The sequence below is a fragment of the Cololabis saira genome, chromosome 19 (genome assembly GCF_033807715.1).
Source record: "Cololabis saira isolate AMF1-May2022 chromosome 19, fColSai1.1, whole genome shotgun sequence".
Lineage (NCBI taxonomy): Eukaryota > Metazoa > Chordata > Actinopteri > Beloniformes > Belonidae > Cololabis > Cololabis saira.
The window spans coordinates 621,750-636,006 of record NC_084605.1 but is presented as its reverse complement, the minus strand read 5'-3'; the positions used below and the strand labels follow the sequence as shown (position 1 = coordinate 636,006).

The 14,257-nt window shown below is 40.7% G+C and overlaps 1 protein-coding gene across 1 annotated transcript; it reads left to right on the top strand.

Annotated features, from left to right (window-relative positions):
- The first annotated feature begins 250 nt into the window (after positions 1-250).
- LOC133419846 (muscarinic acetylcholine receptor M3-like) lies at positions 251-13,085 on the top strand. The gene is made up of 5 exons (XM_061709308.1): positions 251-319; positions 1,564-1,709; positions 2,954-3,249; positions 6,674-7,185; positions 11,107-13,085. The coding sequence occupies exons 1-5, from the start codon at positions 316-318 to the stop codon at positions 11,544-11,546; spliced, it is 1,398 nt and encodes a 465-aa protein (XP_061565292.1). The 5' UTR covers positions 251-315; the 3' UTR covers positions 11,547-13,085.
- The last annotated feature ends 1,172 nt before the right edge of the window (positions 13,086-14,257 follow it).

Here is a 14,257-nt window from a genome sequence, read left to right as displayed (position 1 = left end):
AAAATAATAAAATTCAGTTGATTTGTAATGAATCCAGAATGTAGGACATTTCTGTTTTTGTAATTCCAGAAAATCACAATAAAACCACCACAGCTGCAGGTGAATGTCGCCCCCTGGTGGTCACAAGTGTCACATCCCAACAGAAACAGTATAAGGATCTTTTTCTTTAGTAAGTCAAGCTTAACAAGCTCATCCTTCATTCTAGAAAGTTAACCTGATCTTTCTATCCTGCAGAGAAACATTGATCATCATCAGTCGATCGATCGGATCTTCAACCGTCTCTTTACGGGAACCCGGAGCAGCGACGCCGTCGTCATGGGTAAGATACTGACATCTTTATTTCAATTATAAAATCCTTATAGAAACAAAAAATTATTACACAAAACATCAGAAAAAGAAATAAACCTGAAATAAGCCCGAAAGGGGAAGGGAGTAAGAACGTATGAGGTTCTAACCTTGTTTCTATTTACATTTTACTCTAATACAATGTAGAAAAATAAAAATAAATAAAAATATAACAGCAAGCTTTACTTTATCAAAACAATATAGTTATTACATTAAAAAAATATTACAGCACTTCATTACAATATTATACCTGAACGTTATAAATAATAAATGATATACCACAGCAATTATATATATATATATATATATATATATATATATATATATATATATATATATATATATATATATATATACACACATATATGGAGAAAGCTTATTTTTTTTAAATTATATGTAGGTTTTTTTTTAATTCAAGATCTTTTTTTATTTAAGTTTTCTCAGTGTAACAAAGGTGTAAATGCTGAATGCTAATTACAAAGATTTTGAATAAGCGTGGGCGTGTTAATCATATATATAAATATATATATATATATATATATATATATATATAATATATATATATATATATATATATATATATATATATATATATATATATATATATATATATATATATATATATATATATATATATATATATATAATCAGAGCATGTACAGGGTGTAGAAAATGTAACAAAAAAAATTAAACAGTATGAAAAAATGAAATAATAACAATTAGGAATGGGCGATATTTTACGTTCACGATTTACCGCAATGGTAAAGGAAGGAAGGAAGGAAGGAAGGAAGGAAGGAAGGAAGGAAGGAAGGAAGGAAGGAAGGAAGGAAGGAAGGGAGGGAGGGAGGGAGGGAGGGAGGGAGGGAGGGAGGAAGGAAGGAAGGAAGGAAGGAAGGAAGGAAGGAAGGAAGGAAGGAAGGAAGGAAGGAAGGAAGGAAGGAAGGAAGGAAGGAAGGAAGGAAGACATTTTTATCATTATCAGGATAAATGCCAGAAATGATCGTGATACAGTTTTTTCGTCCATACCGCCCAGCCCTACTAACAATAACAACCTACAAACCAAATGAATCCTTTCCTGTCTCTGCCAGAATATTTAATATAAAACAATATAAGATCATTCTAACATTAAGGGCCTGCACTAGGAATAAGGAAGAGATATGTATTGTTATATGTATGTTTTTCAATCGATTTAAAACATTTTTCTTCACATGTTTTCAGGAAACTCTTCCGAGGATTCGTCCGTGTTTCTGGACGGTCGGACGAAAAACGATTTTAGTTTAAACTTCACCGACTCCTCGTTTAACGAGACGTTGATTTTCCCGACGACGGAGTTTGATCCGTTAGGACGACACACGGTCTGGCAGGTAAACGTTATTAAGATTATTAATTATTAATAATAACTCGTTAGGACGACACACGGTCTGGCAGGTAAATATTATTAATATTATTAATTATTAATAATAACTCGTTAGGACGACACACGGTCTGGCAGGTAAATATTATTAATATTATTAATTATTAATAATAACTCGTTAGGACGACACACGGTCTGGCAGGTAAATATTATTAATATTATTAATAATAACTCGTTAGGACGACACACGGTCTGGCAGGTAAATATTATTAATATTATTAATTATTAATAATAACTCGTTAGGACGACACACGGTCTGGCAGGTAAACGTTGTTAATATCCTTAACATCATTACATTGTTTAGAATAATAATAAGAATAAAAATAAGAAGAAGAAGAAGGAGGCCTCCCCTGACCGGGGGGTGCACGGGCGGGCGCGGCGGCGGGGCGGCACCATTCCCAGGTATCTATGTCTTATGTTGTCAGTATGAATGGGGGGATGTTGGACCGGTTCCCCCTCCGCCTGGGGGCTCCGGCGGCGCCGGGGGCGCCCGTGGAGGTACGGTGGGGCCCTGGCCCGGCTCGGAGGGCCGGCCCCCGTCTACTGGATGGCCGGTGGGGGAACATGGGCGTCTTTCCAGGGCCGGCTTTGCTGGTCCTGCTTCCTGGCTTCGGCCTCCGCTCCCCCTCTTTCCCCCCCTACACGATTCATACGTACATAGGCGAAGGGCGGGGGGTCCGGGTCGTGGGGGGCACTGTCCCGCGTGGCCCGGCACTCCCCGCCTCACGGTTTTAACAACAAAATAGACACTGCACATTCAACACTTAATAAATACATTTGACAAGGACACGTAGTTCGGGAGGGGGGGGTCGGTTTCAAATCGATACTTGGCCCTCCTCCTCCCTGTTTTTATTGTATTAATCACATGCGATCAACACCAGGGGCGGGAGGGGGTCCCACATCACCCGCGTTCCCTCACCGGCCTGGGATAGGTGGGGCGGGATACCCGGGCCTGGCGGGGCTCGCCACGCAAGTGACTTTTTTGCTTGTAATGAGAAGATAAATCTTGTCCCACTGGCAGATTTTTCTACTTATTTCAAGTGAAAATGTACTTGAAACAGGTGAAAATTGTCAAATAAGTTATTTTTTTGACTAAAAATTTGACATTTTAACTAGAAATAAGACAAATATTCCTGGTAATATTTGGAGTTTTTGCAGTGAATTGTCCTGAAACGTTTCTCTTTCGTCCTCCAGGTCGTGGTCATCGTCCTCTTCACCGGGTCTCTGTCTCTGGTCACCGTCGTCGGGAACGTCCTGGTTTTCCTGTCGTTCCGGATCAACAAGGCTCTGAAGACGGTGAACAACTACTACCTGCTGAGCCTGGCGTTCGCCGACCTGACGATCGGAACGTTGTCCATGAACCTGTACACGACGTACATCATCATGGACCAGTGGGCGCTGGGGCCACTGGTGTGTGACCTGTGGTTGACCATCGACTACGTGGCTAGCAACGCGTCGGTCATGAACCTGCTGGTCATCAGCTTTGACAGGTTAGTTTAGTTTAGTTTAGTTTAGTTAGTTTAGTTTAGTTTAGTTAGTTTATTTTAGTTTAGTTTAGTTTAGTTAGTTTAGTTTAGTTTAGTTAGTTTAGTTAATTTTATTTTATTTTAGGTTAGTTTAGTTTAGTTAGTTAGTTTAGTTAGTTTAGTTAGTTTAGGTTAGTTTAGGTTAGTTTAGTTTAGTTAGTTTAGTTTAGGTTAGTTTAGTTTAGTTTAGTTAGTTTAGTTAGTTTAGTTAGTTTAGGTTAGTTTAGGTTAGTTTAGTTTAGTTAGTTTAGTTTAGGTTAGTTTAGTTAGTTTAGTTAGGTTAGTTTATTTTAGTTTAGTTAGTTTAGTTAGGTTAGTTTAGTTTAGTTAGTTTAGTTAGTTTAGTTAGTTTAGTTTAGTTTAGTTAGTTTATTTTAGTTTAGTTTAGTTTAGTTAGTTTATTTTAGTTTAGTTAGTTTAGTTAGGTTAGTTTAGTTTAGTTAGTTTATTTTAGTTTAGTTTAGTTTAGTTAGTTTAGTTTAGTTAGTTTATTTTAGTTTAGTTAGTTTAGTTAGTTTAGTTTAGTTTAGTTAGTTTATTTTAGTTTAGTTTAGTTTAGTTTAGTTAGTTTAGTTTAGTTTAGTTAGTTTAGTTTAGTTTAGTTTAGTTAGTTAGTTTAGTTAGGTTAGTTTAGTTTAGTTTAGTTAGTTTAGTTAGTTTAGTTAGTTTAGGTTAGTTTAGGTTAGTTTAGTTTAGTTAGTTTAGTTTAGGTTAGTTTAGGTTAGTTTAGTTAGTTTAGTTAGTTTAGTTAGGTTAGTTTAGTTAGGTTAGTTTATTTTAGTTTAGTTAGTTTAGTTAGGTTAGTTTAGTTTAGTTAGTTTAGTTAGTTTAGTTAGTTTAGTTTAGTTTAGTTAGTTTATTTTAGTTTAGTTAGTTTAGTTAGGTTAGTTTAGTTTAGTTAGTTTAGTTAGTTTAGTTTAGTTTAGTTAGTTTATTTTAGTTTAGTTTAGTTTAGTTAGTTTAGTTTAGTTTAGTTAGTTTAGTTAATTTTATTTTATTTTAGGTTAGTTTAGTTTAGTTAGTTAGTTTAGTTAGGTTAGTTTAGTTTAGTTTAGTTAGTTTAGTTAGTTTAGTTAGTTTAGTTAGTTTAGTTAGTTTAGTTTAGTTTAGTTAGTTTAGTTTAGGTTAGTTTAGTTTATTTTAGTTTAGTTTAGTTTAGTTAGTTTAGTTTAGTTTAGTTAGTTTAGTTAATTTTATTTTAGTTTAGGTTAGTTTAGTTTAGTTAGTTTAGTTTAGGTTAGTTTAGTTTAGTTTAGTTAGTTTAGTTAGTTTAGTTAGTTTAGTTTAGGTTAGTTTAGTTAGTTTAGTTTAGTTAGTTTATTTTAGTTTAGTTAGTTTAGTTAGGTTAGTTTAGTTTAGTTAGTTTAGTTAGTTTAGTTAGTTTAGTTTAGTTTAGTTAGTTTATTTTAGTTTAGTTTAGTTTAGTTAGTTTATTTTAGTTTAGTTAGTTTAGTTAGGTTAGTTTAGTTTAGTTAGTTTATTTTAGTTTAGTTTAGTTTAGTTTAGTTAGTTTAGTTTAGTTTAGTTAGTTTAGTTTAGTTTAGTTAGTTAGTTTAGTTAGGTTAGTTTAGTTTAGTTTAGTTAGTTTAGTTAGTTTAGTTAGTTTAGTTAGTTTAGTTAGTTTAGTTTAGGTTAGTTTAGGTTAGTTTAGTTAGTTTAGTTAGGTTAGTTTAGTTAGGTTAGTTTAGTTTAGTTTAGTTTAGTTTAGTTAGTTTATTTTAGTTTAGTTAGTTTAGTTAGGTTAGTTTAGTTTAGTTAGTTTAGTTAGTTTAGTTTAGTTTAGTTAGTTTATTTTAGTTTAGTTTAGTTTAGTTAGTTTAGTTTAGTTTAGTTAGTTTAGTTAATTTTATTTTATTTTAGGTTAGTTTAGTTTAGTTAGTTAGTTTAGTTAGGTTAGTTTAGTTTAGTTTAGTTAGTTTAGTTAGTTTAGTTAGTTTAGTTAGTTTAGTTAGTTTAGTTTAGTTTAGTTAGTTAGTTTAGTTTATTTTAGTTTAGGTTAGTTTAGTTAGTTTAGTTTATTTTAGTTTAGTTTAGGTTAGTTTAGTTAGGTTAGTTTAGTTTACTTTACTTTAGTTTAACTAGTTTAGTTTAGTTAGTTTAGGTTAGTTAGTTTAGTTTTTAATTTTTTAGTTTGCGCACGCACGCACGAAAAAATGCACGAAAGAATGCACGCACGTAAAAACGCATGCACGCACGAAAAAATGCACGAAAGAACGCACGAAAGAACGCACGCACGCACAAAAAAACGCACGAAAAAATGCACGAAAGAACGCACGCACGCACGAAAAAACGCACGAAAGAATGCACGAAAGAACGCACGCACGCACAAAAAAACGCACGAAAAAATGCACGAAAGAACGCACGCACGCACGCACGAAAAAACGCACGAAAAAATGCACGAAAGAACGCACGCACGCACAAAAAAACGCACGCACGCACGAAAAAACGCACGAAAGAATGCACGCACGTAAAAACGCATGCACGCACGAAAAAATGCACGAAAGAACGCACGCACGCACGAAAGAACGCACGCACAAAAAAACACACAAAAGAACGCACGCACGCACGTCATTTAAACCATATGTTAATCAGGTTTGTAAAATAAAATTTTTCCATCTCCGTAATATTGCAAAGATTAGGAAAATCCCCTCGCAGAGTGATGCAGAAAAACTAGTTCATGCGTTTGTATCTTCTAGACTAGATTACTGTAATGTGTTGTTAGCAGGATGTCCAAGTAATTTGCTGAATAGGCTCCAGCTGATCCAGAATGCAGCAGCACGAGTACTGACAGGAATTAGCAGGAGAGACCACGTCTCTCCAGTGTTAGCGTCGCTCCATTGGTTACCCGTAAAATTCAGAATCCAATTAAAAATTTTATTACTTGCATATAAAGCCCAAAAACGGCTTTGCTCCGCATTATTTGCAAGACCCGAGCTTCCAACTTCTCCAAGGTCTTATCCATCTTGCCAATGAGCTCAAAGACGCCGCCAGACTGCGATTCTGTTCAAGAATCACATCCAGCTTACGGCTTTGCTCCCCCAACGTTAAAGTCTGAGTGTTGATCGCCTTGCTTGATCCTTCAGCCACGTCCGGCAGCTCTGAAAGAGCCAGAACAGCTGTCGACGACTTACGCGTTTGTCGGTAGACCAGGAATCCCCCTCCTCCGATTAGCAGAAATCCTGCTATCATAAATCCAATTATGAAGCATCTTCAACGTCCTCCACAGACAGAATCACCAAACACAACGGTTTCCAATGTTTCCAGGAATCCATTGTGTACCCAGAAAAGAATGTCCCATCGGGGCAGGAGGGCTCCCTTACCCCCTGACTTCTCCTACATGCTCATACTTTTATGTATATCCTCACTTCCTTTCTCCTCGTCCTCCCAGGTATTTCTCTGTGATGCGGCCGTTGTCCTACCGGGCCAAGCGTACGACCAAGCGAGCCATGACGATGATCGGCCTGGCCTGGTCCGTGTCCTTCGTGCTCTGGGCTCCGGCCATCTTGTTCTGGCAGTTCATCGTGGGCGAGCGGACGGTGCAGCCCAACGAGTGCTACATCCAGTTCCTGTCGGAGCCCGTCATCACCTTCTGCACCGCCATCGCCGCCTTCTACCTGCCCGTCTCCATCATGGCCGTGCTGTTCTGGAAGATCTACCAGGAGACCCAGAAACGGGCCAAGGACGTGCAGAGCCTGAGGGGCTCGGGGGCGGCCAACCCAACGCAGAACCAGAACCAGAACCAGGAGAAAAAGAGCGGGAAAGGTGCGGCCAATCAGAGGAATTCCACGGCCATGGTTCGACAAACCAGCTCCCAAAGCTGCAGTAGCAGCGAGCTAAACCAGAAGGTTTCAGGGAACCAGGAAGAGAACGACGGTGCAGGGGAATCCAACCCTCCAACAGGTTGGAAACTATTGTTTTCCTGACAAAACTAGTTGTTTTTTTTTCATAACATTATTGTGGATTCACCTAGAGCAGCGGTCGGCAACCCAAAATGTTTTAGAGCCATATTGGACCTAATTGTATCAGAATTAGAATGAAGAAACACATGCTGCATGTTTCTATATTAGTTACAACTGGGGGGAGATTTATTTTTTATTATGCACTTTGGGAAAAAAGTGGAAATCTCGAGGAAAAAGTCGAAATGTCGAGAAAAAAGTCGAAATGTCGAGAAAAAAGTTGAAATCTCGAGGAAAAAGTCGAAATGTCGAGAAAAAAATCGAAATTTTGAGAAAAAAGTCGAAATGTCGATAAAAAAGTCAAAATGTCGAGAAAAAAGTTGAAATGTCGAGAAAAAGTCAAAATGTCGAGATTAACGTTGAAGTACAATCTTGAGAAAAAAGTCAAAATGTTGAGAAAAAAGTTAAAATTTGGTGGAAAAAGTCTGACCTTCGGCCGCATGTCTTGGACACTCGGGTGAAGAGAGGGGCTGAGCTGTCAACTGATCACCACCTGGTGGTGAGTTGGATGCGCTGGCGGAGGAGGAAGTTGGACAGACCGGGCAGACCCAAACGGATTGTGAGGGTCTGTTGGGAACGTCTGGCTGAGCCCTCTGTCAGGGACATCTTCAACTCCCACCTCCGGGAGAGCTTCTCTCGGATCCCGGGGGAGGCGGGGGACATCGAGTCCGAGTGGACCATGTTCTCTGCCTCCATTGTCAACGCGGCGGCTCGAAGCTGTGGACGCAAGGTCTCCGGTGCCTGTCGTGGCGGCAATCCTCGAACCCAGTGGTGGACACCGGAAGTACAGGATGCCGTCAGACTGAAGAAGGAGTCCTACCGGGCTATGTTGGCCGGTGGGACTCCTGACGCAGTAGATAGGTACCGGCAGGCCAAGCGGGCCGCGGCTCGGGCAGTCTTGGAGGCAAAAACTCGGGTCTGGGAGGAGTTCGGGGGGGCCATGGAGGAGGACTTTCGGTCGGCCTCGAGGAAATTCTGGAGGACCGTTCGGCGCCTCAGAAGGGGGAAGCAGTACTCTGCCGGCACCGTTTATGGTGCTGGTGGGGAGCTGTTGACCTCGACTGGGGACATTGTCGGACGGTTGAAGGAATACTTTGAGGATCTCCTTAACCCGACTGACATGCCTTCCACTGAGGAAGCAGAGGGTTGGGGCTCGGAGGCGTGCTCGTCCATCACCCAAGCCGAGGTCACCGAGGTGGTTCGTAAGCTCCTCGGTGGCCGGGCACCGGGGGTGGATGAGATTCGCCCTGAGTACCTCAAGTCTCTGGATGTCGTAGGGCTGTCTTGGTTGACACGCCTCTGCGACATTGCATGGAGGAAGGGGACAGTACCGCTGGGGTGGCAAACCGGGGTGGTGGTCCCTCTGTTTAAAAAGGGGGACCGGAGAGTGTGTTCCAACTACAGGGGGATCACACTTCTCAGCCTCCCGGGGAAAGTCTACGCCAGGGTACTGGAGAGGAGAATACGGCCGATAGTCGAACCTCGGATTCAGGAGGAACAATGCGGTTTTCGTCCCGGTCGTGGAACACTGGACCAGCTCTATACCCTCCGCAGGGTGCTCGAGGGTTTATGGGAATTTGCCCAACCAGTCTACATGTGTTTTGTGGATCTGGAGAAGGCATTTGACCGTGTCCCTCGTGCCATTCTGTGGGGGGTGCTGAGTGAGTATGGAGTCCGGGGCCCTCTACTAAGGGCTGTCCGGTCTCTGTACGATCGAAGCAGGAGTCTGGTTCGCATTGCCGGCAGTAAGTCAGACTTGTTCCCGGTGCGTGTTGGACTCCGGCAGGGCTGCCCTTTGTCACCGGTCCTGTTCATAATTTTTATGGACAGGATTTCTAGGCGCAGCCAGGGGCCGGAGGGGATCCGGTTTGGGAACCTCAGGATTTCATCTCTGCTTTTTGCAGATGATGTTGTCCTGTTGGCTTCATCGGACCGGGACCTCCAGCATGTGCTGGGGCGGTTTGCGGCCGAGTGCGACGCGGCAGGGATGAGAATCAGCACCTCCAAGACCGAGGCCATGGTTCTCGACCGGAAAAGGGTGGCATGCCTTCTCCGGGTGGGTGGAGAAGTCCTGCCTCAGGTGGAGGAGTTCAAGTATCTCGGGATCTTGTTCACGAGTGAGGGAACAATGGAGCGTGAGATTGACAGGCGGATCGGTGCAGCGTCCGCAGTAATGCGGTCGATGTACCGGACCGTCGTGGTGAAGAGGGAGCTGAGTCGAAAGGCGAAGCTCTGGATTTACCGGTCAATCTACGCCCCTACCCTCACCTTTGGTCATGAACTTTGGGTAGTGACCGAAAGGACAAGATCGCGGATACAAGCGGCCGAGATGAGTTTCCTCCGCAGGGTGGCTGGACGCTCCCTTAGAGATGAGTTTCCTCTGCAGGGTGGCTGGACGCTCCCTTAGAGATAGGGTGAGGAGTTCGGTCACCCGGGAGGAGCTCGGAGTCGAGCCGCTACTCCTCCACATTGAGAGGAGTCAGCTGAGGTGGCTTGGGCATCTGTACCGGATGCCTCCTGGACGCCTCCCTAGGGAGGTGTTCCAGGCATGTCCCACCGGGAGGAGGCCCCGAGGAAGACCCAGGACACGCTGGAGAGACTATGTCTCTCGGCTGGCCTGGGAACGCCTCGGACTCCCCCGGAAGAGCTGGAGGAAGAGCTGGAGGAAGTGTCTGGGGTGAGGGAAGTCTGGGCATCCCTGCTGAGGCTGCTGCCCCCGCGACCCGGGAACGGATAAGCGGGAGAAGATGAGTGAGTGATGAGTGTGAAAAGTCGAAATGTCGAGAAACCAGAACCAGAACCAGAATCAAGAGAAAAAGAGCGGGAAAGGGTCGGCCAATCAGAGGAATTCCACGGCCATGGTTCGACAAACCAGCTCCCAAAGCTGCAGTAGCAGCTGTTACCATGGTAACAGCAGCACTTCCTGCAGCAGTTACCATGGTAACAGCTGCAGTAGCAGTAGCAGCGAGCTAAACCAGAAGGTTTCAGGGAACCAGGAAGAGAACGACGGTGCAGGGGAATCAAACCCTCCAACAGGTTGGAAACTATTGTTTTCCTGACAAACCTAGTTGTTTTTTTTTAAGGATTTAAGATTTTTCAATATTTTTAAGACAAACAACTCCACATATATCCCACCCTCCCCGGTTCCCACATACAAAAAAGATAATAGCAATAAAACATAATTGGTGCGTCCGAAATGCCACACTAAACAGTATATACACTGCAAAAAGTCAAAATCTTCCCAGGAATATTTGTCTTATTTCTAGTTAAAATGTCTCATTTTTAGTCAAAAAATGTAATTACACTTAAAACAAGAGTCATTGCCAGAAAAATAACTCGTTATTTGACAATTTTCACCTGTTTCAAGTAAATTTTCAATTGAAATAAGTAGAAAAATCTGCCAGTGGAACAAGATTTATCTTCTTATTACAAGCAAAAAAATCTTGTTCCACTGGCAGATTTTTCTACTTATTTAAGTGAAAATCTACTTGAAACAGGTGAAAATTGTCAAATAAGTAATTTTTCTGGTAATGAGTCTTGTTTTAAGTGTAATGAGATTTTTTTTTACTAAAAATGAAGATTTAAGATTTTTTGCAGTGTACTCAAAAAGTATACTTGAGTTCGGCACACTTTTGAGTAAATATCAGTAGTATTTATGCACTAATTGGGACGTACTACTCAGAGACACACGGAGTTGTTACCATGGTAACAGCAGCACTTCCTGCCGTTGTTACCATGGTAACAACCACATTCTAGAATGTCTTTGATAATATACTTTATCGTTTTTATAGTTATAGTGTTTTATATTTATTTACAATATTTCCTTCTTCAATTCAGTTCTTTCTTTCTTGTATCTTGTCTTTAGCTCATAAGAAGTCTTGGCTAAAGCTGAAAAGGAAAGGTAAAGCGTCGCTGGTTAAAAGAGGAACGAACAGCGACGCGTCCGGCTGCGACCAGTCGCCGCCGTTAGCCGCCGCGACGGCTAAAGACGCCAAAAACTCGTCCAAGAACGAGAAGAAGTCCAACGACAAGAAGGCGGCGCAGACGCTGAGCGCCATCCTGCTGGCGTTCGTGATGACGTGGCTGCCGTACAACATCATGGTTCTGGTCAACACTTTCTGCCGCGACTGCGTCCCCGAGACGCTGTGGGCGCTAGGCTACTGGCTGTGCTACGTCAACAGCACCGTCAACCCCATGTGCTACGCTCTCTGCAACAAGACCTTCCGCTCCACGTTCAGGGACATCCTGACCTGCCGCTGGAACCGGAGGAAGAACCAGACGCAGCTTCGCCAGCAGAGGAAATAGTTAGTAAAATTAAAGCTGCAGCAGGGATGTACGGCCCTCCACCCTGGTGCAGGTTCAGGCTGCAGTGGAAGCTTGTATGACTTGATGTAGATTCTTCAGAATTGGACATTTAGCGGATGAAACCACCCACGCCTCTCTATATCAAACCATTCAAAAGTTACGGTAGAAAGTAGAAACTATCACTAATGAACCAATCAGATGAAGGCGGGGGTGCACTTTTTGGCGTCTAGCGTCGCCACGGTAACGCTTTTGACTGAGAAAAGTAATGCGTGTAGTCGCAGGATGGAGACGCACATTTTGATGTATAACACACCTGGGTGCACGTTACGGTTCGGGCTGAATTAACTGCCGAAGGAATGGCATACATTGCGCCAAAATGACACGATTAATTTAAAATGTCCGACTTCCTGTTGGGTTTGGGCCATGGCTCCAAGAGACTTTTCTTTAAGTTTAGGGGGAAAAAAGACCCTCATTTAGTCGGAAGAAAGAAAGAAGAAAAATGAAATAAAAAAATTCCCACAGATACAATAGGGCCTTCGCACTGTAAGTGCTCGGGCCCTAACTAGAAACAAAATTCCCTGGAAATGTTGAAGTGCCACGGGACTACTGCCGGATGATTGCGATTTTGATGACATTCCCTATATCAAACCTTTCAAAAGTTATTGCAGAAAATAGGGACCATCAAATATCGACCAATCAGAAGAAGGGGCGGGGCTAATTTGCACTAATTAAGGTGAAGGGCTCAAAACCGAGTGTGATGACACCACCCACGACTCTTTATGTCAAACCATTCAAAAGTTATGGCATTTAATGATGGTTATTTACTGTGTGTGTGTGTGTGAAAAAAACACAGATTTCGGCTTCTGACAAGGTCTCAAATAACTCAGATTTGTGATCAAACCGTAGCTCGTTGCAGAAAAACAAAAACATCGTGAGAGACACAGAACCCGGCAGATTCTGACAATCTTAATTTTATTCAGATATTCCTTAAAATGAGTGAGTAAGGTCAGTGTGAAGACAGAGTGAGATTCTTTTGAAGGAAACGTTTGATTACATTACAGTGAATGGAGACCGAGGCAGGAATTGGTGCCACTTTAGCCCCCCCCCGTTTAAATTTTGTGCATACCCCGCCTGTCAAAGTCACATTTTATGAATCCCAACACCTATGTCTACATTCTGACCAAAAACTATTTGTCTCCTTTTTACGGTTTGGCCGTGAGCTTGAGTTACAAATAAAAATTCAGGTTATTTTTTTACTGTTTCTGCCACTCTAGCAACCGACACCCGCACTCTAGATTTGACGAAAAAGTGATTTCCAGTCCTCGCTTGAGTGCTCATATCTTGAAAAGTTTACATCTTAGGAAAAAACTGTTTGGTGTTTTGCAGAGAAGAGAGGTTTTCCTCCGTTTTGAAGTTTGAATGACATTTCCACGTGCAGGTATGGGAAAGTTAGGTGACTAAGAAAAAAGGTGAATTTTTTTTTACCTCTTCTTTGAATGAGGTTTTTTGGCCGGTTTGTTGGGAATAACTTTGGGAAAAATGGGAATTTCAACACCAATATATATATATATATATATATATATATATATATATATATATATATATATATATATATATATATATATATATATATATGATTCGCCTGGGTCCTCTGAAATCTGTAGGGGGAGTAGCGAACCGAGAAATGTCCGGAAAATGAATAATAAAAAAACTAGTCGAAATTTTAAGAAAAAAAATCAAATTTTGAGAAAAAAGTCGAAATTTCGTGAATAAACTTGAAATGTTGAGAAAAAAGGCGAAATATCAAGAAAAAAAAACGAAATGTTGAGAGAAAAGTCGAAATGTTGAGAAAAAAGTCAAAATGTCCAAAATGCATGAAAAAAAACACGCACACACGAAAGAACGTACAAAAAAACGGACGAAAAAAAGTCATAGCACACTATTCCCGATCGAGCCGCACGTTTTGATATATGACTCTTCTGAAATCGTTAGGAGTAGCGAACCGAAATCTGTCCGGAAAATGAATAATACAAAAATAAAATAAAGACGCAGGATAACAATAGACGCCTCGTGGCTTCACTCCTCCTCCACTGCTATGTAATATAATAGAAGTATAATATAATATAATATAATATAATATAATATAATACAATATAATATAATATAATATAATACAATATAATATAATAAATATAATAGAAGTATAATATAATATAATATAATATGATATATAATATAATTTTCATTTCATTCATTTCATTTTATTCTTTATTTCATTCAAAAAACAAAACAATTTAGTACAAACACAAATACAAATGTTCCTAACTTATGAATGAAAAGGGAGCAGAAAGAAGAAGAATCTTATCTGATCTGCCCCTTTCACAGATAACATAAATTAATAATAATAAAAAATAAAAATAAAAAAATAAAAAAAACAACTAAGTGAATAAAAACAACTAAAATAAAATTAAAATCTTTTATTAATATAATATGATATATAATATAATATGATATATAATATAATATAAGTATAATATAATATGTAATAGCAGTGGAGGAGGAGTGAAGCCCCGTGGCGCTAATAATAATAATAAAGTAAATCTGTAGAGAAACGGGTGGATTCGTTGTCCGGATTTACTTTCACCTTAGCTTAGATTCATAGTTTTGTGTATTCCTCGTTCAAGAGTGATGTTTTCTGTTTCTGTTTTGTT